At 40.0% G+C, this 26,554-nt stretch overlaps 2 protein-coding genes across 6 annotated transcripts in view; one reads left to right on the plus strand and one right to left on the minus strand.

Annotated features, from left to right (window-relative positions):
- CUL1 (cullin 1) overlaps positions 1 to 20,354 on the plus strand; it is a 54,645-nt gene extending 34,291 nt beyond the window's left edge. Inside the window, exons 8-22 of the mRNA XM_074146954.1 lie at positions 1,913 to 2,075; positions 5,617 to 5,747; positions 8,817 to 8,924; positions 9,013 to 9,119; positions 10,319 to 10,367; positions 10,914 to 11,045; positions 11,609 to 11,726; positions 12,690 to 12,766; positions 13,479 to 13,610; positions 15,000 to 15,092; positions 16,391 to 16,438; positions 16,525 to 16,607; positions 18,098 to 18,203; positions 18,723 to 18,836; positions 19,719 to 20,354. Coding sequence (XP_074003055.1) covers positions 1,913 to 2,075; positions 5,617 to 5,747; positions 8,817 to 8,924; positions 9,013 to 9,119; positions 10,319 to 10,367; positions 10,914 to 11,045; positions 11,609 to 11,726; positions 12,690 to 12,766; positions 13,479 to 13,610; positions 15,000 to 15,092; positions 16,391 to 16,438; positions 16,525 to 16,607; positions 18,098 to 18,203; positions 18,723 to 18,836; positions 19,719 to 19,799 — 1,542 coding nt within the window. The 3' untranslated portion in view covers positions 19,800 to 20,354. The remainder of the gene's footprint in view (positions 1 to 1,912; positions 2,076 to 5,616; positions 5,748 to 8,816; positions 8,925 to 9,012; positions 9,120 to 10,318; positions 10,368 to 10,913; positions 11,046 to 11,608; positions 11,727 to 12,689; positions 12,767 to 13,478; positions 13,611 to 14,999; positions 15,093 to 16,390; positions 16,439 to 16,524; positions 16,608 to 18,097; positions 18,204 to 18,722; positions 18,837 to 19,718) is intronic.
- Positions 20,355 to 23,594: 3,240 nt separating this feature from the next.
- Positions 23,595 to 26,554, minus strand: part of EZH2 (enhancer of zeste 2 polycomb repressive complex 2 subunit) — a 29,705-nt gene continuing 26,745 nt past the window's right edge. For all 5 annotated transcript variants that reach the window (XM_074146933.1, XM_074146931.1, XM_074146932.1 and 2 more), the window contains 4 exons: positions 25,976 to 26,057; positions 25,122 to 25,202; positions 24,921 to 25,005; positions 23,595 to 23,925 (listed from right to left, as the gene is read on the minus strand). In XM_074146933.1, coding sequence (XP_074003034.1) covers positions 23,865 to 23,925; positions 24,921 to 25,005; positions 25,122 to 25,202; positions 25,976 to 26,057 — 309 coding nt within the window. In that variant the 3' untranslated portion in view covers positions 23,595 to 23,864. The remainder of the gene's footprint in view (positions 23,926 to 24,920; positions 25,006 to 25,121; positions 25,203 to 25,975; positions 26,058 to 26,554) is intronic.

Below are 26,554 nucleotides of genomic sequence, written 5' to 3' on the forward strand. Positions count from 1 at the left end.
CTTACTTCATTGTGCATAAGGAATTCTTAACATTTTTTGCTTAAACATGACAAGGCAGTGTTGTAAACTTCTTAGTATTTTTTTTCCAGTTTGGGTATTGTTATCTTGCATGCCGCCTGGAACAGAGTAGTACTCCCCGCAATTATTACTCGGGTATTGCTAGAATTAGGGTTCTTTTCTATTAAGAAACACCTTCAATGACTGATGTGAAAAGCTGCAAGTTGCCCAGCAGTCACATGGCATGCTAAGAAGTAGTCAATGAAATCTGAATTAGAGTTAGGCTACGTGTATGTAGTTACAAAGGCGGACTTGCTGAGTTTAGAAGGATTGTGGATTTTTGTTCTCAGGCCAGACTCACGAGTAAAGCTGTCATGGCCTGATGTGCTGTAGGGAAAAAGGTCAGGACTTCTTAAGGCTGCCCCTTGAAATAAAGTCTCAAACTGAACTTTAGGTCTTTATAGTTAAAAGAGTCAAAGATACTGTTGTGTGAACTAATTATTTTTCTTGTTTTAAAAGGAAAATAGAATTATAAGAACAGAAAAAGTGAGAGAGTACTGAGAATTTGAAGTATTGAGAATTTGAAGTCAGAGTGAATGTTTGTCTTTGTAAAGGAACTCTTAAGTGAGAGTTGACTTAACATTGAAAGTGAAGATCTAAGGATATTTTAAGAAGCAGCATTAGAAGTGGCAGAATTTCCTGAACTAAAGAAACACGTAATTAAAGATAAGATGTTTAACCTAGTTCTACTAGTCTGATTCCAGTTTTCAGCATTCATCAGAAAGATTTGCTGTCATTAAAGAAGTTTATTGTTATTTGTTACTGGTAAAAAAACTGGCAAGTACTCTGAAGCAGGAGCTTATATCCCTTCCCAAACTGTTGATTTTTTTCCCATGTTTTGATCTGTACTGCTTTAAGTCCAGGAGACAGTAATCCAGGACCATTTCACAAGAGCAAAGTGCAAAATTATTACCGAAATGAGTGAAGCTCACAGTGGCAGAGATTATTTAAAGCTGTCTGTGTATGATGCAGTGTACTTGCAGTGAAACTCTTCTGTTGTCAATAATACGATCTTTCATTCTTAGTTAATACTCCAAAATACTAGGAAAATTCATGACTTTAACTTCCTTCTTTTGGTGACATTATTAATTTAAATAATTTGGACTTTATCCTTAATAATGCGCTGCAATTAGAGAGGGCTTGTAAAGTGAACCTTTAACACTTTTGCAAACAAAATAGAGGTAATTGTTATATAAACAACTTCAGTTTTACATTTTGGCATAAGTACTGTTCCTTGAGTGACATGTAGAATTTTGGTTTGCTGCGAAGATAATGCATATGTAGCATTTCATATGCCAAATTAAATGCTAGCGTAATTTAAATGATTGTAGATTATTGGGAAGCTTTTCTGTGTAAGAATTTAGATGAGGATATTCAAATAAATTTGTCATGGGCATACTGTTAAATTGTATTTTTCTGCCTTTTAGTTTTGTGGAGGCATGAAATATATTCATGTTTGTCTTAAAACTACCTCTGCAGCTGGAGAGCTTGCTAATGCTAAAACTGCCAGCGTCTCCCGTCTGCAGCTTTCTCTTTCTGACAGCAGATTTCCACCTGTAAATTTCTCACTCAGAAGCAACAGGAAAACAATCTTGCTGTGATTCTCCACCCCCATTTAAACAGTATATAATATTATCATCAGCGTAAACATTGATTCCATATGTATGTGGGGGGCTCACATTATGATTCCCAGAAAAATAACTGCTTAAGTAGGTGGACTATAACACTGCATTTAGTGAGAGGTTTGATTTCTGTTGTTGTTTCCTAGATGAATATACTGGTCATCTGTTTTCTGCTGTTGGATTTGTGTTCTGCTTTCCATACAGGTTTCATGTTTTATCTCTCTGTTCTGTAGGCTGAAGCTCGCCTTCTTGAGGAACAGCGTAGAGTTCAGGTCTATCTCCATGAGAGCACACAAGATGAGTTAGCACGAAAATGTGAGCAAGTACTTATTGAAAAACACCTGGAGATATTTCATACAGAGTTTCAGAATTTGTTGGATGCTGACAAGAATGAAGGTAAGGAGATTCAAACATTGGGTTTACGCTTAGAACTCCCTCCTGATGATTTGTGAACAGTGTAAATTCTGGTGATGGCTAAATGTGATTTGTTCAGGTATTAAGAGAGAAGATAGACATTAAACTGATTGACAAGCAGCTTTTGATTAAATTGGGATGGCTGAGGTGGTTGCCTCGAGAAGCTTATTCCGATCTCAAATATTAAAGCAAAACAGCACTGATCTTGATTTCTCTTAATATGGCTGGAAGAGCTTCAAGAGCGCTTGAGCTCTTCAGGTTCTTGAGCAGAACCTGAAGCTTGCCTATGAGAGATGCAAGATGAAAACCAGACCAGTAGTCTTACCAGCTGTTTCAGTTTAATGCATGGGTCTTTCTGAGTCAGCAGTGAGGATTCTAAAATCCAAGTTGTCTAGAAGTACTTCTAGGAAATGTTAAAAGAGGAATAGAAGCAAATAAGGAGCTTCTAAAATACAGTACGTAAAATACATAAAGCTTCATTTAGGAAAGGGTGAAAATTATTACATGATGAGATAATTTTAGTTGTGAAAATGAGTCTGAAGTGCCACTAATGGGTTGAGTTTATACCTTCATAGAGAAAACATAGAATTAAGATTTCTTCAGTGGTTCCTCTAAAATAAGTAAAGATTAACAGAGTTTAGGTATCTTTAAGGAGTCGTCAATTTTATTGACTTTCTTGAGTTTGTTCAGGAGCTAATGCTTAGCACAAACAGTCAAAACTAGGGACAAATAATTCCTGTCCATCATGCAAATAAAGGTGAATGGTATTTCTGTTTTTTCCAGCTGGGGAATTAATTAAATCTATATAGGAAGTCAAGATAAGGCTCAATAGTTGAAATATTACTTTTAAGAAAGTGGCAGAGTTTAAGAGATGCTATGATTAAGTTACTGTTGATACTATTCATATGTGAGTTGTGAATTGCAACTATGACTCTATCTCTTTATATATCAACCTTAAAAGACTAACTATGAATAATTGCTGTAATCGTCATGTTGATAACTAAGAGATGCTTCAAAATAGAAAAGGGCAATTCACTGTGATTAGTAGGTCAGAGGTTACCTGTTTCAAATATAAATAGAAGATTTTTATTCTGTACTAGTATTTAAGAGTCAGATGTTGTTTGTGGTTGTAAATAAATGTATTTACTCTGTAATTGGAAGAGACTTTTCTTTGCAGGTAGGTGTTAAGTAGTAAAATGACTTTATAAATGTCTTCTGACAACAAAAATAGTAGTAGCACGAACAAGAAAAGCCTTTCCAGGCTTTTCTTCCCCCCCCCCCCTTACTTGATTGAGCTCATGGGTTATAAGAGCCTTTAATCCGGTCACTTACCATAGTGATGCAACTCCATAAGTTTGTCAGGGTAAAAAAAGGAAAAGAAGTATCTTGTGTCTTGGCACCGTCTTGTTCTATGGCTCTGGTTTTACTTTCATTTGGGGTATTTTTAAGATTAATTAGGCATTTTAATGTCTGGTTATTGTTTTTCTTCTTTTTCAAAATATTTCCTTTTATCAGGCTTCACTTCACTGCAAATTACAGGAGTTCCATGGCCCTTTTTAAGTTTCATGAAATCTCAAGATTAGAAACATTTATTTTGAAAGATTCTTTGAGAATTCATTCTTTAATCACTATACTCTCAAATTTGTAATATACTAAAATAACCTATTGTAGACTATCCTAAAATTATAATAAAATCTTGCTCTCAGTTAAAATTTGTATTTCTTTGCTCTTGAAAGTACACTGGTTTTGAGGTCCTCCCGTGTGAAGCCTGTTAAGCATATGGTATCACAGGCCACTCCTGTTGGGGTTCTGCAACTTTCTAATTGCATTGTGCAACTAGTTTGAAAGGTTATGGGGTGCATTTGTCATGTGTTACCTATTCACATCGGTAGTGACACCTGTAGGAAGTAATTACATTTATTGGGAGCAGGCTGTAATGATTTAGGTGAAGTTACCACGTAAATCTTCCTTGAGGCTTTGTAGCACCTCTTTCATATTTCACCAAATACAGATGTCCTGATAGACCAACCTGTGAATCCCTATTTGTGGGTAGGTCTAGCAGCAGCTTCTTACGTCTACGTATGGCATTATTTGCCTACTTTTTTACCTACAGAATTTTAGAAAAAGAACAGCATTCTTACATTGTTATGAAAGTTTAACATCAGATTGCAAATGTGGTTTTCAGAGAGAAAAGACAGTTGCTTTTCAAATCCAAAAGTTTAAGCTTGCCAAAGTTCCAAGGAAAGGAAAGCTTGATACAGAAATGGGTCTGAATCAAGGTGTCATCACTTCAGTATTAAAGGCATCGAGTTCTGTGTGTTGTATTCGAGTTAAGTAGCTTGATTGATTGCTCTGTTTTATTTAATCCAGTAATCCTCAGGTGGTAATAAATTGCTCATAAGACCTTCAGAGATGTCCTTATACTTTTAGAAGTGCTAGATGCGGCTTCAACAAGGTGAAATATCCTCATTAGTTGCCAGTAACTAATTGGGTTGTTTATTGTTTCACGTGAGTGGAGGTTCAGAGAGGGCAAGATTACAAGAGGTAACTACCGTGTTTGTGTACCTGGTTTATGGCCATATTAAAGTTTGCTTTTTTTAAAATAGAGTTCTGCACTCTAAGTACAAAGCATCTGCCCTGTTGAAAACAAATAATAAAAACAAAACCTTATTTAATATTAGACTTTCCAAAATTGCTAATTGATTTTGGGAAGTATTGGCTGAAAATGGTGAGATTTTAATATGAGGCTTTAACATATGTGAAATGATGTCTAATTTATTTTTACCTTTGTTAGTTTTGTTCCATGGTAATGCTTTTCAGAACCTTCTCTTTCCTTGAGATGCAGTTATTTCTACTGGCAGCCAGTTACTTAGGAAAACATTTAACAGATTGCTTTTGATAGTGCTTTCTTGGAGGAAGTAATGTTTTTATAATGTTTCGGTTTGTCTGCTAAGGTCATATCAATACGTAACATTTTGCCTTAAATTTCCAACTGCTACCACTGCTGCTGCCCCACGTAGAAGTGTTATTTATACAAAAGGCTACAGGTGGTGTTAGATCTCTGAGAACTTTCCTGTTCAGAGCAAGATTTAAAGGACAATGGTCAAGTGGGGAATGCTATGCTCTTAGCACGGCCAGCAGTAGCTCTAATGACAGTCCTAATTCATGGTAACACTTCAAAACTTCATCTAAATTAGAGGGTATAAACCATTTTTAAATCATTGCACGTCTTTAAAAAGTAATTTTTTTTTCTTCTTGAGATTTATGTAGTGTTGTGAAAGTAAAACATCTTAATATTTAACAGGTTGTTTTCTCTTTCACTAGTCTTAGCTTTCTAGGTTAGTGCAAGGATTTGCTGTATAATTTTCTGCTGTATAATTTTTTGCGGCTTTTTATAGGAGCAATTGCAGGTATGTTTTGGTGGTGATGGGTATTTAACTCCTATTGGCAACTTGTAAATGGGAAATTGGAGTCATAGCTAGTACAAATGGGAGATGTTGGCTTTTTTTTTTTTTTTTTCCAGACTTGGGACGCATGTATAACCTTGTATCTCGAATCCAGGATGGCCTTGGAGAGCTGAAAAAACTTCTGGAAACCCACATTCATAATCAGGGTCTAGCCGCAATCGAGAAATGCGGAGAAGCTGCTCTAAATGCAAGTATCCCATCAAAAGTCTGTATGTGGTTGCTGCCAATTTCACATTAGAGGAGGGTGAATGCTTCCTGATATAATTTCCAGTTTATTTATGTTTTCCCTCTCACTGATTTAATTTGTGAGGACTAGGCAATTCTCAAATGTTGATAGCAGGCTTAAAAAAACCCAGTCACGTCACTGCGTTACTACTCTTTGAGCTTTGGGTTGGTTGGTTGGGGTTTTTTTGTTTTGGGGGTTTTTTCCTTCTGAGTTTTTGCTCTCTGTCAGAGTGTCATGCTGCTTAAAAAGCTGGTTGTGCAAATACAACACTACACTTAGAAATATACCTGAGAGTCTACTGTTCCAAGAAGCACTGTCTCCAGTGGAATGTATTTTTATTTTGTCATCTTATAGACTTCGGACTTGGATGGGCAGAAAGTTTCTGTTGGTTTCAGGTTTTTGGTGAATGGCTTTATTCTGCTTGGAAAAGCATGAGAAATGTAAGAGGAAAAGATAACTGAAATGGTTGGAGAGGGCACAATAGAATGAGCAGCTCAGGTCTTCTGCAGCATTGTGGTCATTTAGACATATAATTGGCTTTCTTAATTTTATCCCATAACTGTAATTTCAGACTTCATTTTTATTGATTAGGGTTGAATCTTGGCAACATGAAATTGTTTAAACCCTTTGCTAATCTTTTTGTCTATACACAATATGACATTTTCTAGCAGTGTCCTGGTGTGAGGTAGAGCAAAAACTGATTTTCTTTTCAGTAATTTTACTTTTCAGTGAAGTCTCTCCTAGCTGACTGCACTGTCAATCTGTCCAATTAATCTGTTGCGGTTGAGGCAGGACTGGCCACTAAATGAATGACAAAAAAACCAAACAAACCAAAAAAAAAAAAAAAAAGCCATTGCACAAAGGAAAATTAGGGTAGAATATAGATTCTGGTAAACTTAATTTAAAACAAGGTTTAACTTTTATTTTTGACAGAGTTCATTTTAACCAGGTATTGGCCTCAGATATTCTTGAAATAGCTTCATACTAGTAATCATTAAAGCAGTAATCTGCAATGACTGCATGGAGAACGGTAAAAACTTCAGGTTTTAGCACAGATAAAAATGTCTTACATGTGTTTAGTGTCTGTTGTTCTCTCCTATGGTTTTCAGTGTGTGGTTTTTTAGCAATGAATCATTTAGCTTTTATAAATCATGAAGGAAGTTCAGCTTCATTTGTAGATGTCGCCTCTCATTTTGAAATCGGGTGCGCTCTGTGATTGACACATTCCCCTAGTGGTCATCACTCTGAATTTCTTTGTACTTGAGCCTTGAAGAATTTACCAGAGAAATTAAAGCTTTTTTTTTTTTTTTTCTCCAGGAATTAGCTCATCTTTGAGAGAGAAGCCTGTGATTTGTACATATTAGTTCTTTTGACTCCAGCCACTTGTAAAACTCTTCCTGACCATGAGGCTTCTTGTTTCTTCACCTATCTTTTTTTGTTCCTTTTCTTTTTCCACACGTTGTTCTTCATTTTCTTAACAGTATCTCTGGCTGTCTCCCTTGGGAACCATCTTACCTCTTCTTCCAATATCCTTCACTCCACTGTATCGCTATTCATCATTGCCTTTTTAGCCCTCCATCACACTTGGGTAGGATTGATTCTCCCTACCTTAATTTATCTGTACTGTGTCTAAACAGATAGTCAGCTGGGAAAATGCTTCTCAGTTTCTCTGTAGTCAGTAGAGAGCAATATTCATACCAGCTTGACTCATCTGACCTATTTTAGATTTTACTGCAGAATGAGTTGTGCTCTAGACTCCATTAACTACATTAACGAGACTGCTCTTCAGTCAGAAGATTACTGCTTTTAGTGCCTTTGGTTGGGTTTTTTTGGAGTCCTTGTAATCAGTAGACGCCTTTCTGAACGTCCTTGAAGTCCGCTTGAGTATCTTGTCTGGGAGGTTCTCAATAAACTCAGCTCTTTATCTCAAGCATGGCATTAGGTTGATATCCCTATAGTTTATGTCTGTGTTCAGTGACAACAGGAAAAGTTTTCCAGGATCCTGGTAAAGCCCTGCCCATCTTTTGCCATTAGTTGCCATCATCCAGCACTCTTAAGACAGGAATGTTACAGGAGTACCTCCACACCCAGTCCTTTTAGCTTTTACTTACGGACTTGTTGTCTTTGAGTTTGTCTAATTCATTCTTGAACCTGCTGATGTTATCTGCTTCCAACAACCTCCTGTGGGCAGCAAGTTCCAGAAGTCCACTACCTTGTATGTAAAGATGTTCTTTACTTTCTCTGTCTTAAGCTTGTTTCCTGTCACTTTCAAGTGCCCCATAGTTATTAGGTGTGACTTTTAGTGATCGTTTGTCTTTTTGGTCATCTTCCTGGTTTTGTTAACCTTGGTTATATGCCCTTTCAAACTTCTCATCTCCAAATTGAAGACTTCTAGCCTTTTTAGCCCGTTGTGAAGTAGCTGCCAGCTGCCCTGGTGTTTTAGTTGCTCTTCACTGTTCCTACTCTGACTCCACTCCATCTTTATTGAGATGCAGAGATCAGTAATTGCATAAAAGACTCAGCCTGTGAGTGTCATAAACTTGATTATTGGCATTTGGCTGCCACTGGATGTTGAGCGAATAATTTTTATTAGAGGTACTAAGTTGTACCTATTGAGGATACACGTGTTACCTTCTTACTAGAGAGATTTGTTTCAAGGCTTTCTTCTATAGCAACTGCCATTTTATGATTGTCCAGCTCTCTCAGGTCTGATTCAAATTAAGCTTAGGTCTTTGAAAACGTCCTTCCTGGAAATGTTTGCAGTGGTTGAGTAGGTGGTTTTGTCTTCTTTTGTACTATATAATGTACTACACTCTGTGCTCCGGTTGCTGTAAATGAAAGCTTGTGCTCTAAGTCGGTTGTGGACATAGAACATAAACTAGTCTGTGTACTATTTTAGCTTTAAAATACTTCTAATGCTTTGTATACTTTCCCCATAAAAATTGGCATAGGCGGTGAGTAGCTCCATTTTGGAGGAAGTAGAAAGCAGAAAGTCAATGGGTTGCAAAAACCAATCTATTTTTATTGCAGGATCCAAAAATGTATGTACAGACAGTGTTGGATGTCCATAAGAAATATAATGCTTTAGTCATGTCTGCATTCAACAATGATGCTGGCTTTGTGGCTGCACTAGACAAAGTAAGTATATGTAGTGGCATATGGGGAACATTTCTTTTCTATTCAGTGTTTCGTCTCCCACAATTTCACTGTCTTTTGTGATTTATAGGCTTGTGGTCGATTTATAAATAATAATGCCGTGACAAAAATGGCTCAATCATCCAGTAAATCCCCAGAGCTACTGGCACGATACTGTGACTCTTTACTAAAGAAAAGGTACGTCTTCAAAGACAAATTACTATTTCAGGTTGGCTTTTGTTTTAAAAGGTTTTAGCGTATGAAGTTTTATATTGTGTCTTCAGAAACAGAACTTAGTGTTTCAAGAAAAATTAATTATACAAAATTCTGAATAAAAAAAAAAAAACACCAATAGGACCATTCCTAAAGATTATATGCAGTGTACTTTTCTTTTTTAAAGAAGAGAGGGGAGATAATAAAATATCCAAGGCCTTTCTGTCCTTATCAAAACTGAGTTTTATTTTTTTAATAAAACAAAAGGAATTTTTTAGTTTGTTCCTTCCCCCCCCTCCAAACTTGAGTTGTTTTACATGTTGTAAAGAAGAGACACACTTTCCCTTTTTCCATTAAAACTCTTGCTTTCTTCCTGTTGTTTTCTCTGTACCTTCTTCCATTTTCTTCCTGTTGTTTTCTCTGTACCATCTTCCATTTGGGCAGAAATAGAAGAGGACAAAACCTGCTTTCTAACCCCTCGTGGTTCATAATTTAATTAAGGTATTTGGCTTCAAATGATTCAGCAGCTCATACGCTGAGTTGGTATCAGTTCAGTTCATACTGGATTGGTGTCAGTTTTGTCACTGGCAGCTTTTCTAACTGTTTTGGGGGAGGAAAAAAAGTACCAACAAAGAACCCAGAACCAGAACAAATTGCTCAGTTTTCCCTTCCCCATCCCCTCCTTCCTTCAGCAAAGGATTTCTTTTGCCCTTTATAAATACTAGCTTTCGGCAGGGTAGATCTGGGGTGTGCCTGGTGGACAAGCATGATGTGGAGGAAAACAGTGTGGTGCCACCTGAGCTCTCAGCCAGTCAAGACCCAGCTCTCTGAGCTGTTCTCTTTCCACTGTACCAGCTAAGGTAGGAAAGAAAGGTAGCATTTAGCAGCAGAAAAAAAGGCAGGAAGAGAGACATCTGTGTTTAAGCCCATAAATCCTGAGAAGTATCATCAGGCTAGTTGAAGTCCAGGACTTCAACCTACTGTTTAAAAATCTTCAGAATTATTTACGTGTGTAATAGTGAAGAGAAGCGTTCATTTCATTACGAGCGTGCCTCTCTAAAAAGGTCTTTCATCCCAAGCGTATGCAATCTGTGTTCCTTAGCTATGAAATTTCCATATATGCCTATATGTTGTTTTATTTAGCAGTTTTGGGACTCATTAAAAATGCACTTCTTTAATTGCAGTTCAAAGAATCCAGAAGAAGCGGAATTGGAAGATACACTCAATCAAGTGGTAAGATGTCTAGAAATACAATTCTTTTCTGTGTAAGCTTTCCAAAGTTAGTAATATTCGATTGTCACATAAGTCAGATGAGAGAAAACCTTTTATTTTGTATGCTTGATTTCATTACTTAAGTAATAATCTTCATCTCTTTGTGGCTTGTTGGTTGTGGGTTTTTTTATTAAAAAAAAAAAGCCCTTTATGGCAGATTTAAAGTGGCTAAATGGAATTTATGCTTTTACTTCATTTTTCATACACATACTATATATATATTTCTATGATATATTTTTATATAATTGCACATACACACTATGTATTTATTCATATATAAGGCTGTAAGTATAAAATATACGGTTAATGTGTTTAAAATAGTATCCACATTTAAAACAAACACGCACCACCACACTTTCCCTGCCCTGCCAAAACCCCAAACAAGACCCTCCTGCCCCTAAAAACTTAAGTGCAAACGAAGGAGCTACTGCTTTTTCAAGTAGATTTTTCAAGACAAGTGCTTAAATTTTTTTAATTTTTTCTTACAAATTATCTTGGCTTTTCCAGATGGTTGTCTTCAAGTACATTGAGGATAAAGATGTGTTTCAAAAATTCTATGCTAAAATGCTGGCAAAAAGACTTGTACATCAGAACAGTGCTAGTGACGATGCTGAGGCGAGCATGATCTCTAAACTAAAAGTGAGTATTCTGTGACGGTCCCATGATCTCCTCTATTGCAAGTCTTCAGGCTGCCTTGGAAAGTACGTCCTTTCATGTCATTGTTTTATGTACAATAGAAAAATATACAACCTAGGTTGTTTGTTTTTTTGTTTTGTTTTTTTTTTTTTTTTAATAAGCTCCTGAAGAGCGTGTAGTGCCTGTCTGTCAGATGGGGTTCAGATGGAGTTAAGCTGAATTATTCTTATCCAAATGAATGACATGGATATAATTATCCAAGGGAATGACTGCTGAAAAGTTGCTTAGTGTCATTAACCCTTGTTCATTCAAGATCAAGCGAAATATGATCTAATATCTTTTAGTAGTCTGTTTCATTGTGTGTTTTGCTTCATTTTTAAACAAAATTTTCTTCAGTTTTTGGTGGCAGCTAAAGAGCATGTCTAGCTGGCATCAGGGCTTTGAGTAAGTGAAATACCTATCTTTGTGCATCTTTTATTAAGAAAATAGGCTCCGATACTTTGTTCTTCTCATTCTGCAATGTCAAAAATGTGTCTTGCTGACATATCTGTGCTTTTAAAATACAGCAAGCTTGTGGTTTTGAGTATACCTCCAAGCTGCAACGGATGTTCCAAGATATTGGTGTAAGCAAGGACTTGAATGAGCAATTTAAAAAGCACCTGACCAATTCAGAACCGTTAGATTGTAAGTAATACATTTATCTGAGTTACTGTTGAGTAGTTTAGCTTCCTCTTATTTCTACAGTGCTAACTGTTTGAGGGAAATAATTTGATTTAGACATCAAACCCCCGAATATAGACTTAGTATTATTTTGACCAAGACATCTAGGATTTTTAAATTAGTCTTTTAGGTCTGTACGTTGTCTTCTAATAGCACTTTATATCTTCTGTTATGGGTAGCCTCCTCCTGATTTTGCAGCTCATGTTTAGGTATGTCATTAAGTTGAAAAATTAAGTTGAATCCTGTCTCTTTCTTTCTTTTTTTTTTTTTATGGAAAGATTTTCTGTAAACAGCTTTGGTTTTGAGCACAACGTGGCTTAAGATCATACTTGTGTAAAAGTATTAAAGGAAAAAGGATGTTGGGTTTTCGGTTGTTAGACAGGCCTATCACTTTTTTTATAAAGAATTTTTTTTTCATTGAAGAACGTTGAAACAAATTCTCTAAAGAATTTATAATTATTTGTTGGATTACATTTAGAGTTGTGTATTCTCAGGCTTAAATTTTTACTTATTTTTTGCGTTATTCTTACTGACTTGCCCAAAACGCCTTACAGGTATAAATGTGAAATGTTTATGCTTGCAGTGGTGTACTGTGGAGTGATGAGCTTGAGTTACACGTAAAAATGAACGCTTAAAACTTTTACATTTGCATCTTTAAAGAGAAATCTGCTGTGGAAGCAGGGTAACAACTTACACAAATGAGAGAGATCTGAGTGACCGTCACAGCAAATCTAAAGCTCTCGAACTGCAGGGACATCTTACATGAATTCCTTTGTCTTATGGTTAGAATTAAAAAACAAAAAAAAATACGGCTTAATGATTTTTCGCCATGTTAGTTTGAGCAAGGCAGAATAACTTCTCGTTTGTGTAAGAGGGGGTTGGGAGCGAGGGGGATAATCCAGCCCGGCCTCTTCCCCTCTCTTGCAGTGGATTTCAGCATCCAGGTGCTGAGTTCGGGATCGTGGCCGTTCCAGCAGTCCTGCACCTTTGCTCTGCCCTCTGAGGTGAGGCGCTTGTCCTGCGAGACATTTCTTTTACGTGGCTGGTTGTCTTCTCCTGGTTTGTTGTGTGTCAGAGAGGACTGGAAGTGCCTCTGTGGGATTTGTCTGGAGGATATTTGGGACAAGATAAGTGATTAAGGTTGTGGGAGGGAGCTGTGTGAAATACGTTTCTCTCCCGTGGAATAGAGCCTGGTTAATTAATCTGTCTTCAAATTGTTCAGCAGTAATTGAAGCGAATCTTTGTTAATAGTGTATTTGTATACTTTTATTTAAGAAACTCTTTCTCACCATTGCTTCAGCTCTGTCCAGTAAGATCTTTAGATACTATAATCACTGGTTTTCTGTTGAGTGCTCAGCCAGAATAGACAAGACCTGAACACTTACCATGAGAATAAGTTCAGCTGCTGATACCTGGAGGATCGAGGCAGTTAAAAGAAATCGCCTTTCTAGCCTTGCGTAATGTATCATAACAGGAAGAATGGAACTTACATGCTTGTTTAGGTTTTTATTGTTTTTAAAGGGGAAACTCGTAACAAAGGGAAATTTTCATCCAGTCTGAAATATTTGAATACTTGAGATTTCCGTTTGTCTTAGTTGGACAATATGGCAGTTGAGAGTGATCAGATTTGATTCTCTTTTGTTGGTTCCAGAGCACGTTCTAGTAATGGTAAATGAAGGTAAATAATATTATTTCTTTATTGTTGTTTCTATACAGTTAGAACGGAGCTATCAGAGATTTACTGCATTTTATGCCAGTCGTCACAGCGGAAGAAAATTAACATGGTTGTATCAGCTGTCCAAAGGGGAATTGGTTACCAACTGTTTCAAAAACAGGTACACGTTACAGGTGAGGACAACATCATGCCAACAGAAACACAGGGTGGGGAGAGAATGCCTTCAGAGGACTGGATGCAGCTGATCATTTCAAAGGCAGGTGTTCACGCTCTGCTCCACTGCTCTTACCTTAATGTGGATGAGCTGCTCAGCCTCTTTACTCCTCATTTGGAGATAATTGCTTTTCCTTATTTTAAAGGACCATTGTGCAGATAAATGTGTTTAAAATGGTGAAGTGTGTAGATGCTGAAGTAGAGGAGTTCATGTGAATACCTGTGCCCGCACACAAACTGATTTTAATAGATAAAACAGGGAATTGAATTGTATTTTATTTGTATGTCAAAATATTCATTAACAGTATGTAATGATGTATCACAATCAAGTATTTTAAGTCATTCCGTTCCTTAATTGGAGGGGTTGGGTGTACGTTCATATGTATACATGCAGATATATATTTAGCTACTATTTACGATGCTCACGTGCATTCATTAGCTTTATTCCTGTGAATAACGCTACTGCCTCTAAATAAAGCAAAGCACAGATGCAAGACTTGATGGCTACAGATCTGTGTGTTGCTGAAGTGAACATAAATGTTAGCCTTCCCCAAATGGTTGTTGGTGTTATGATTAATAGAACCTTTATTATATGTTCGATTTATTTACTGTAATGATACTTAAGATCTACGTTTAAAAGAAATTTGATTTAGAAAAGGGAGTACATCACTTCTGGTTTAAACTGGTTGGTGTTGAACTGCTTTATGTGAGACAACTGCAACCTCTCTGCGTAAGTTCTCAGGCTTCTTATACTGCTTAGGTCTGCTTTCTCTCAAAAAGTAGACAGAGGAGAGGAGTTCACAACAGTGAGAAGAAACAAGATAATCTCAGACTTTGAACTTGTCATCAGCGTGTGTTTACCCTGTGGTGATAGATGTGAATAAGCCACTGATGGCTGCTTTGTTTATAAATCTGGTTTCGTTATTCTGTTGGGGTGGGGCGGGTGAATTCCGTAGCCTGGGTAGGTTTTAATGAAGATTAAATGGGTAAGTGTCAGGGTGTGACAGAGGGCAATAATTTAGAATTACATTAGCAAGTAGAAAGATAAGGCTTTGACCACCATAGTAAAAAATTTGATGAAGTGTCTGCAGTTAGGTAAATGATCATGATCTTAGGGTTTACATTTAGATAATGCTGGAAGGTAGAGTTCTGGTTGTATAAGTAACGTCAGATGTTTCTGTATTTGGTAAAGATTGGCACTAGTTGGCAATTCTCTGTTATCCAGATACTCCAGTACATGTGTTTAACTGGTGAATTTCAGACTGTTCAAAATCAGAAAGTATGTTTGTTCGTTCTCATGTTCTGATTTTCCCCCCTCTCCCTACATTCTCTTTTTTCGGATCTGTTAGGCGTCCACGTTCCAGATGGCGATTTTACTGCAGTACAACACAGAAGATGCCTACACCGTGCAGCAGCTGACAGACAGTACTCAAATAAAAATGGTAGTGACTTTGCACATTTTACCACACTCTTGTGAACAAGACTTCTGGTTGTCAGGGCTCTTCAGCTGTCGTAAGAGACTGGGATTAGACATGCTTGAAAGCAGTCTGTTTCTGTCCTGAAGGAGACAGATGTGCTCTCTTCTCGGTCAACTTATTCGCCTGGTTTACTTTCCTGTAATCGTAACTGCCTAGTCCTCTGATTAATCTGAGTGTGTGTCTTCATGACTAGTGAATTGGCCAGCTTCCTGCTGAGCTGTGGCAGGAAGTTTTCAGTGTTTCACTACATACGTTTTAATATTAAAAGACAACATTCTAGGAAAAACATCATTTTTTCCTAAATGATTGATCTGTGCATCCATTCTTCTTTACATCTCAAGGCTTATTTATATAATTTATATACATGAACATTGTAAAATCTGCAGTTTCAGTGGCTCACTCTCTTTTGTGGGAAAAGATTCTCTCCTTTTCTTTCCCAGCAGACTTTATGGCCCACAGTTTATTTAGCATCTGTGTCCTTTACTAGTAAGTTAGAATCAAGCCTGCCGAGACTTCTGGAAAAGTAGGCAATTCCTAGTCAGTGAGATCTTTACTTATAGAAATGGACATCTAGAAAGCTACTGGTGATGATGGTTTACAGCAAGACAAAGTCTTATGGGGTTGCCATTTATTATAGATGCTTATTTGCAGCTAAATATATATATTTACGTAAAATAAATATTTGGCCCAAATTACTGTGGGACCAGAATTAAACTCTTTATACAGCTAAAAGCGAACTGCGTGAAGCCCAGCAGATTTCCAGTGTGGTAAAATGGGAGCTTTGGGGGCCTGCACAGAACAGTGACAGCAGCGCAGCCACCTGGGTGACCAACCAGCGACAGTAACCGCAGCAGTTCCCTGGTGAAAGCAAGAAGAGAAAAAAACGTGTTGATCAGAAAGGAGAGGGTGCTTGCTTTATGAGGTTTAAGGTTGCCGTGGTATTGGAAAAATTATTTCTTACACTTAAAAATCTGCTTGCAAAATAGCTCCTAGAACAGCAACTGGAAAGATCCGTCGTTTGGAATTAGTGTCTAAAGAATTTGATGGCATTTGACGAACCGCAAGGGGAGTATGTCCCAACACCCAAAAAGGGGCTTATTACATTTTATTTCTGTGAACTATATTTTTACTGCCCTTTTTTCCCCACTTACTTTGCAATGTTTTGCAAAATGTGTTGAAATACGTGTATTTGTGTTGAAGTATTTCAAGTTAGGGAAAGGTGCTGTCTGTCTGCGCTGATAGTATTTTCTGTAATTTTGTAGGACATCTTGGCACAAGTTCTACAGATACTGTTGAAATCAAAATTGCTTGTAAGTACTCTTGCTTTTTAATGACCTGCTTCACGTTCAGAAAAATATATTTATGAATATTTATTTGTTTATTTTATTTATTGCAGGTTTTGGAAGATGAAAATGCGAATGTGGATGAGGTGGAGTTAAAACCAGATACCTTAATAAAACTGTACCTTGGTTATAAAAAGTAAGGCAAAACTTCAGCAGCACACATCACTGGTGTATAATGGGTAGCATCCTCCTCCTCTGTTTTCAAAATTTTGGTAAAACCTAAAGCTTCAGGGTTCAAGTGCCAATTCAAATACAGATCCAACGTGTAGCGGCTTCAGAGGAGGGGGATGGGTAGTGGGGGGATGGGTAAGCTTTCAGCTCTCTGACTTTGGCATAAAGTCTATCAAGGCATGGACGTATTTTCTTGTGTCCATTTTGTTTCTTGGTTCTTGTCTAATTCTTATATAATTTATTTCTGGTAAGAAATTGTGCTGCTTTTCCCTGAGGTGGCAGTGCACGGCTTGCACACACTCGGCAAAATAACAGTCTGTTTTATAAGGTTACAGCAGCGTGTAGTGACCAGCAAAGGTCAGAGAGGCTTTAATGTTCATCTGCTAGAGATAACATGAGAAGATCAGGCTCGCTTTAGAACTGTAGAGTGTACAGTGATTTGAAAACTTAATAAACACGATTTTCAGTAGTTTTTATTACCTACTTTAACCAGTGTTGCTTTCAACATTTGTATATTTTAAGCTGTTCACAAGTACTGTGGTGGCTTTTTATCACGCTTACCAGAGGACAGATGTAAACACTCATCAATTCAGTGAGGAGTTCATCACTGCCTGAAGATCTCAAGTGAAAGAAAGATTTAAAAACCTTTCCTTGTACCTTGCTCATTATCTGCTTTCTTCCCTCCTTGACCAATAATTCAAGGTTTGAGAATTTGTGGTCAGTTATGTCAACAGATGGAGACAGCTCAGCGTTGCTGCACTGTGTGGCTTAGTGGTTCCCAATTTATGACGCATGAGACTTTGCTAAACAAATAAGATTTATTCTCTCTCCGCTGCCGCGTTCCCCAGTGCAGCCGACGGGCTGAGCACCCCCTGGTGCTGAGGCTCCTTCCCCGCTTGTGGCACCGCACCTTGTTTTGAGAGGGGTTGGTTGGGGTGGTGGTGGGCTCGGCCCAGCACGGGCACCGGGGAGCCTGTGAGACAAAGGTGGAATTCAGTTTTAGGGAACAAATGGATTTCTCTGCCTTATGATCAGAATCCAGTCTGTCAGTCAGAAAGGTGATTCTGTTTCCCCTGACTTTCTTTGTCCCATTCACTGACTGGAGGCTTCTAACTAAACATAAATGTTTCAAATGGAGTTTAATTGTAGAGCACTAATTCGACCTAGCAGATCACTAGGTTGGATCCAGTAAGTCATGAAATACACAAACAAACCCATCGAAAAGGTATTTTGGTTTTTTGTTTGGTTGCAGTTTTGGGGTTTTACTTTTTTAAAACTTGAGTAAGATTGTCTATAATTTTCAGAAGTGCCACCGAAGTTCCCTTTTGTTGCAAAATAATTGTGGTGGTGTGGCTTCTATTTTAGAGTTGGGTTTTGTTCGGCGTTTTGGGGGGTTTTTTGGATTTGTTTTTAAACAGGCTAATGGTTTTATTAACTTCTTTTTTTTCTTTACAGCAAAAAATTAAGGGTAAACATCAATGTGCCAATGAAGACTGAACAGAAGCAGGAGCAAGAAACTACACACAAAAACATAGAGGAAGACAGGAAACTACTGATTCAGGTGACTTGCACTGCAGAATTCTGCCATGCGACGAGCTTAGAATTGCATTTTGGCAATCCTTTAATAAAGCTTACTGTAGGTTTTCCTTAATTTTCATTAAAAGACAACATGCCATTGCAGTGTGTTGTGCCGGAGCTAAAAATGTATTTACAATACTCTAAAAGGCGACTGAAGTCTGTCAAGGAAAATAACAGACGCCGCTCTGCACGGTTGTTCCGGCGTCGCGCTGATGAGTGTTTGGGTTCCACCGATGCGCGCGCTCACCAGGCGTGTCCTGGGTGAAGACAAGTAATACCCAGGCGGTGTGAACTTAGCCGTGTTTTGCTATCAGAAAGCCGAGTTCTTAAAGTCTGTACGAGTCCCCGGTGTCGGTAGGCATTGCTTCTCCCCACCGGGTACTCCGAGTTTGCTGTGTTGATGCTTCTGCACGAGCAGCCGTGGGGTCCGCTGGGGAAGTGGCTTTATGCAGAAGGACAAGTAGCTTGCTCCTGAGCACACCTTTCTGACTTTGCTGTGCAGGCTGCTATCGTGAGAATCATGAAAATGAGGAAGGTTCTAAAACACCAGCAACTGCTTGGAGAAGTGCTAACGCAGCTGTCCTCAAGGTTCAAGCCACGAGTTCCAGTAATTAAGGTATGTGAGAACCACATCTCTGAACCTGTGTTTCTGGAGGTGAGGGGGATACAGACAGACAAAAATACATGCTTCTGCATTGCAAAGGGAAGCTAAGGAGATTGGATGGGTAAGGACAGATTTTTGGAGTTGTAAATAAGTAGGAAATACTTTCACCAGAAATACTCTATTTCTCGCAGTAATGTTTCATATTGTTGGCAGTGGCAAAATAATAGCTTGATTGTATCTTTCCACATCAGCCCAGCCGACAGCAGCCTCTGCTCCAGGCTTCCCTCCTCTTCCTGCTCTCCCAGCTGTGGGAGAACCACTTCTTGTGGGCCAGCTCAGTAGAACAGTTTCCTCACCTCTTCTAGAGTAACAGTGTTGGGGAGGAGGACGTTGTAGATAATTATGGTTTCCTCATCAGTTTGTTTAATCATCCCGCCAATGGTTTTTACATCCACAACCCAGGGGATAGCTGGGGTAAAAAACAGGCAGTGGAGAGCAGTTGCATAAACTGGTCCCAGTGCCGAAGGAGATGCACCCAGTCACCTCGTGAAGCACTTACTGGATCTGCTGTCTTTAGTAACGTTACAGTGAGAGCTCTGCTGCTTCACTGCCTGACGCTGAAGCTGCTCAGCAGCCTGATCATCGGTTGGTCTCCCAGTCACTACCCTGGAGTGGCATCAAGTGAGCGTAACTCAGTTCAGTGGGTTAGTGGGGTCCTCTGCTTGGATGCGGTCAGAGAAGGGAGAGCCAACTGCCGTGGTTTGTGCTCTTTGCCCCCGCCCATCCTCTTGCCTGGCATGAAATTCAGTGGCCAAAATCATTCCAAGTTTGTAGCAGCCCCAGAAGAGGGCTTTTCTGCCCTTGTCCCACCACTTGTGTTCCTTTTGCCCACAGAAATGCATCGACATTCTGATTGAGAAGGAGTACTTGGAACGTGTGGATGGCGAGAAGGACACCTACAGTTACTTGGCTTAACATTTTTATTAGCAATTACTTGACTGTGTGACACTCGGCAAATAGGTATGTGATGGAAAGAATGAAAGCAACGGAACTTCATAGCGGCCGCCCTGCTGCCATTTGGACCTCCCTTTTTAATAACTGAGACCAGGACTCCCATCAGCCAGTCTCAGACTGACATCAGAACTGCTCAGGATTGATACATTTCAAATATGTAAATATGGACACCGATGCCATTTAACCTAATTTAAGAACAGAAAGGAATCAAACCCTTCTCCTTTAAGGGTTGCATGCTACTGCATTTAAATCAATACATTGGCTATATGATAAACAGCTGCCATCGCAGGCAGCACTTCTAAATGTTGGCAGCACTTTGAGAGCGAGTCTGAATGGACCCATGTGTAATCTGCTATGAAAACCCATTTGTATAGTGTGTTTCATTTTTTAATGTGTGATAAATAAAAAAAAAATTAAAAGATTTCTGTACAAGTTGCATTTGGTTTTATTGTTTTAAGTTTCACGACTTATCTTTCTAAATGTAAATAAAAGGTATAATGGTTATGAAAGCTATAGAAATTTGTTTTGCTTTTCTGCCTTTTCCCTGTTTTCTGATGATTTAAAGCACGTTTTGTTCTCTGAAGAAATTAAGCGTCGCCATCAAATGTGCACAGGGCTTCTTTTTAAAGAGGTGTCCCGGTTTGAAGTAAAACCCAACCAATTTTCTGTTCTGTAACTTTCCATCCCAGCCAGGCCTCCTCTAACTCTCTGAAATTAACGGCACATTGTGGAGAAAACTGCTCGTTCTCAGAGTGATCAGCCCAATGTTTGTGCTCCGTGCCAAGGGATGGTGAGCAGGGAGGCCCTTGCTTATCCTTATTGCTGTAACAACCAAGGGCAGCCCATTTCGTTATTTGCCCCCTTAGAGGCTCGGAAACGGAAAAAACGTAGAAGGGTCACATCGGTGGGGAGGAGGGGACAGGAGAGGTGACCCAAACCTGACCAACTGGGGTATTCCATCCCATCTGCCCCACGCTCAGTATAAAGGCTGAGGGATCAAAGGGTCAGCCCCTTCCTGCGATGGCCGACGTCCAGAGAGGACTCTGTCTGTTCATCTGCCTTTGATCCCGATCCGTGTGTTCCTGACTCCAGAGCTGGAATCCAGTTCCCATCCGTCGCTGAGTCCGGTCTGGGACTTCCCCAGTGCCTGCCGGTGACGTGACTGTCATCCTGGGAGCTTGATACGGTTTTGTATATACTGTATCTATTTCATTATTTTCTTCTTTATTTTTATTTTAATTCTTCATTAGTTTAGTTCATTCTAAACTTATAAATCTCCTTTATCTCTTTCTCCTCCTCTCTCCTCTTTTGGGGGGGGGGGGAGTAAGGGGCGGGGGGAAAGGGCCATCTGTCAGTCCGGTTTTGGTAAATTCAGCCAAAACCACGACAAGAGGAAATGTCTCTGAAAAGGAAAGGAAGTTGTGATGATTTCACAAGATCTGCAGAACAGAAAACACTTAGCATATACGTGGTGATACTTGGTCATCTTAAAGCGGAGCTGCTGTTAATACGGTTCCCTTTGCTGTAAAATGCATCACACTTGCCTAAATGCTGCCCTCAATGAATAAGGTTGAGGCTGCCCGTTTCTTTGACTAGAACAGAAAAGGGAGCGTGTTCCTAAAGATTAATAATTCCCATTAAATGCAACCTGTGATGGGAATTAAATATTAGTGAGTGTTGCTGCTCACACACGGACGGGCTGGGCTTCAGCCCGCTCTTCTCAGTGTTGCGTTCATGATACACGTGTGACTGGAGAATCGGCAGCAAAACGCTGCCATCGCCACAGCTCTCAGTTTGGGTAATTTTCATTTTCCTCTCTGTGAAAAGAACGTAACTTCTGCAGCCAAACCCTTTTTTTCCCCCATAGAAATTGTGATTTGGGGTTCAGTGTGTGTTTTGGCATGAAGAAAAGGGAGCCGGGTTTTGTATTGATACTGGGTTTGGTTTTTTTTGTTTTTTTTTTTCTCTGAGGGAAACTAATTTTTCATGGTTACAATTGAGCTCTGACCCACAAAAATGGCTGGTTTAAAAAAAAAAAAAATATTATGGAGCGGTATTAGATGTGATCCAAACTGGTTTGGAAAAGGCGGGGAGGGGAGTCTCATCCCCACTTGAGATGTTGCCTGCTTGCTGTTCCTCTTCTGGAAGAACTTTAATGACCGCTCGGGTGGGCGATAGGAGCATCTTGCTGTTCAGTTTTCAAATGGCTTTTTGCGATGCGGCAGCCGGTGACGCTGCCTGTGCTCTCTGCTGCCTTTCTTTTAGATGCTGTTTTGGGCTTTCTTTGTGTAACCCCCCCCCCCTTCTTGCAGAAAGGTTGCTGCTGGGCAGGTTTGTGCGGGAGGCTGGAGGAGTGGGGACAGGGCCGGGTATGGAGGAGCGGGGACAGGGCCGGGGGCTGGAGGAGCGGGGACAGGGCCGGGGGCTGGAGGACAGGCACGTGCAGAAGGACAGGAAAAAAAAAAACCTGCTTGGAGCTGCCTCTGGGAGCCCAGCCTGAACCCAGGGCTGGTTAAAGACACCTTGCTCCGTGTACACTGTGCTGGCTCTCACTGAGCTCTGGATTTAAAACCCATCTGCTGCCCATCCAGCTTCAGAGAAGCAGGAGAGAAAATAAGTTTTGACTTTTGGACTTGTTTTTTGTCGTGAGGAAGATGAGGGGTGTGAATTTTTAAGTTCTTACTTCAGCCCCCGCAGAGCGCGGTACCCGAGAGCGGGGGCAGGAGGGGGCTGCTTTGGCTCTTGCCGAGAGGGACCACGGAGTCACAGCCTCCTCAGTACAGAAGGTACGTGCTCACGAGCGCCAGGATTTCTATGAAACCAGTTTTGCAGTTGCGTGTCCGGCGCCTGCCCTCCTCACCCGGCTGTTCTGACAAGAGCGGCGGGTGCAGAGTCAGCCAGCAAATCAGAAATCAACCCTGTACAAGACCCAAGGCAACCAGCTGCGATCTAAACACTTCTGGATAAAACATATATAAAAAAAAAATGTGTAGTAAGGGACAGAAACTGCGATAGCATTTGCTTACGCACAAACAGGAGCCGCAGAAGGTGTAATTACTGTTGCATTCATTACTCTGTTGCTTCAGAGAAGGTGCAGTTGAGGATTGCAGGTGATGGGACCGTCGCTGCTGGGTCCCGTAGCAAGCGACGCAAACGCCTGCTGGTGTTTCCCCGCTGAGCAAAGAGATTCACGGTACCTGGGTTGCCATTAAGTTAACAGGCAAACCTCGCACCTCAAATTTGTCTTGAAAGTAGGGTTTAGTCCCAAAATTCACAGCTATTCTTAGGGGGCGGGGGGTGGGGGGGTGGTGAGGGGGAACCCTTTTCCCCTTCCATTAAATTCATCTCCTGCTAATGGCCAGAGCCCTCGTTAGCGCTATGAGTGAGGAGACGTAGCAAAAAACATAGAAAAGCTTTTAAATGATGAAGTGCAGTTGATCCTGGGCCAAGAGGTTAGGTGTGGGAACAACTGCAGGAGTGTCCGAACAGCACCCATCGCTTCAGGGAACACGCCTGGAGTTTCACGCTGAGGGTGTGTGACAACTGCAAGACTGATCATTTTGCTGAGGTGCTACACGCTGGGGTTTCACCATCAGCCTGACTGACATCTGCTACGCCGGTTACAGCTTCAGTCATCTTAAGCGTGACCTGAAGTAACAGAGAAGCGGACAAATACGGAGTTGTCGGAAGTTGAAAGTATTCCCATTGTTCCCTCAGCTGCCCGACACAAAATTCCAACTCAGTTCCACTAAAAATGAAGAAGTTCAAGTATCCTTTATTCAAGGTTGAAAAATGTACCACACCATGTTATTGCAAAAGTTCATAGGTACAAAACACTTTGCAGCTGGTGAGAAGGCAATAAGAAGTTGTTTTTTTTTTTAAATTTGTTACTATAAATTATTGTTACAGTACTTTGCAAATACAGAATTTCAAATTGCATCATTTTTATTTTACTAAAATTGCCCACAGTACTAGAGATTCCTGAAGATAAGGCAGCTGTTTGTTTAAAAGAAGAGGTAGCTGGTGTCAAGGGATTTCCATTTCTCTTTCAATGCCCACATACTTGAGGGCATCAGCTTGGCTGTATCTGAAATTAAAAAAAAATAAAACCAAAAATAAAACCCAGTAACACCGACCATTCCAGCTTCATCCCTGTGAAAGTGAACACCGCCACAGCCTGACATACTCCCGTACTTCACTTCCCCATAGTTCTCTCACCAGCTGTGGCCTTTGTTCCCCGGGTGAGTTTGCAGGTGCAGAACAATGCTGACCGCTCAAGAAACTGCTTTTAGGGGAAATCTGACCAAGAGGAAACAAAATGCTAAACTTTTTCACCTTGAATCTCACAATACTAAAGGTCATTTTAACTACCGGAAAGCAACTGCATTTCTCAAGGTGGCCTTACACGGTACTGCCACTGGACACTTACCTTCATCTACAATTATCTCACTTGAAGAAAACTATGAACACAATCTTGGCAAGTTCTTCTCTGTAATAACACAAGAAAACATCTTGCCCATTTCTCAATGACAGGAGAGACAACCCGTATGGGTCCTAGGGACCCCCCCGCCCCCATCAGGGTGCATGGGGGCTGGCTGGAAAACCTGTGTGGGTCTGTCCCCATTTGTCACTAAACTTTTCTCTATACAAGCTGCTGTTCCAAGTTTGCAAAGCTGTTAACCAGCTGCTTTGCTAAAATCAGTCTCGCTTGTACATAAGAAGTTCCACCTAAACATAAGGAACTTCCTTCCTGTGAGGGTGGCAGAGCCCTGGCAGAGGCTGCCCAGAGAGGTGGTGGAGTCTCCTTCTCTGGAGACATTCAAACCCCACCTGGACACGTTCCTGTGCAACCTGCTCTGGGTGGACCTGCTCTGGCAGGGGGTTGGAGGAGATGATCTCCAGAGGTCCCTCCCAACCCCATAGCATTCTGTGATTGTGTGATCTGGCTTAAAAAAAAAAATGCAAGGGACTCTGCTGCTCAGGTGCCAAGACCTGAGGTCGTAAGGAGGCAGGCACAGCAATTAAATACTGACAGCTAATCCAGTCTATGACAGGAAGCAGTTACAAAATCCATCCACCAACCTGTAGTCAAAGAACAGTTCTTCACCAGTCTGAATGGCTCTTTTAGCAAATATTCCTATTCTGTGATCACCATTAACCATCATAACTGTTTAAAAGAAATTTAAACTCACGTTAACACAAATACTGCTAAAACGCGTATTCTAAATATGTATTCCACAACATTTCCATACATTGCTAAAAGCAAGTAAATGTAAAACTTACCTTTTGCATAGCAGTTGGGATTTACTGAATGGTTTGCAAATCTAATTTTGTTGCCCTTACGTGTTGCGTCAACCACAAAATCTAGGGGGGGAAAAAACAAAACCCACAAATGATGGACGGGTCGCCTACAAACAAATTTTTGTGTTTAATATCTAGCGTGTTCAGGTCTTAGCAGCTGGAAGAGATAACTGCCCAACATCCCACATGGAAGAGCTGACACATCACCCTACGATAGCTTTACTGCTCTACGAGGCTCAAAATATTCCTGCTGCCCCACACTGTGCATTCCATTTATCTCCTGCCACAGCAGCACTGCCTCAGTTCCTCCACCTTTCAATCCACAAGGACAAGCTCCATAAATACAGTAAGTCAACAGGGACATAAAGCAGCTTTTTCTCCTCCCTTCAAATAGTTTCTAATATTTCACACTTGACACAGTGCAGTCTGTATTTTTCATGTAGTCACACGCCATCTGCCTGTGTGTGGCTTTTTTTTCCCCAACACAAAATTACCATCGTAACTTACAGCTAATTTAAGTAACAGTAAAATGATTTCAGACAATACCTAGCAAGCCTTCTAAATTCTTTAGGCTACTTTACTTAATGCTTGCACGTAATTTTACTCCATGGAACTCTACTCAACTCATCTTGTATATTTGGCTTGTGTAATAGGCTCTATCATTACTTACTAGGTGACTAGCATTTAGGGGAAAAAAAAGCCCTAGCTATCAGTATCAGTAATTGACACACTGCTAGGAAAAGATGGGCAGAAGGCAACATTTCTCAGTGCTACCTACTGCCTGCAAAAGAACAGGGCTCAACAAAACGGTGAGAGTACATATGACTAGTACATACCATTATTCAAGTTAAAGAGAAAGCTGCACATGTATTTGTCGTATACTTTTCCTCTTCTGTCTGCCTCATCCTGAGAAATAATCTGGAAGAAACAGTACTTGTAAAAGAGACCACCCTCTTCCCTTTTGTAACCATAGCAGCTTAAGGTCAAAAGTCCCAGACATCCTGAAATAACACTGGTGTTTTTTATTCTCTGGGACTGAAAATATTCCCAAACATAAAGTACCGTTCTCAGCAAGCATTCTGTGCTTATCAGCCATGGTTTGCTCTTAGCAGAACTAAGTTCTTTCAGAGCAGAAGAAAAGCAAGCCTTGCTTCTCATCTCAAAATCAAGACTGCGTACCCGATTCAGGGTTTTATTATCATCCAATATGATTTAGTGAAAGCGCCTACTGAATTTTCATACTATACTAAATGATTTTGCACAAAATTCCAGGCACTGAATTGAGATTACATCGAAGACGAAAATGACATTCCAGCATCTTGTTCTCACAAGAACCTATGTCCAATTTTTTGTGACGCTTCAACTGTCTAGCTCCTGGGTTTGGAGTCTGACAGCAGCTGTGACTCAATCACATC

Source organism: Numenius arquata, chromosome 4, assembly GCF_964106895.1.
Source record: "Numenius arquata chromosome 4, bNumArq3.hap1.1, whole genome shotgun sequence".
NCBI lineage: Eukaryota > Metazoa > Chordata > Aves > Charadriiformes > Scolopacidae > Numenius > Numenius arquata.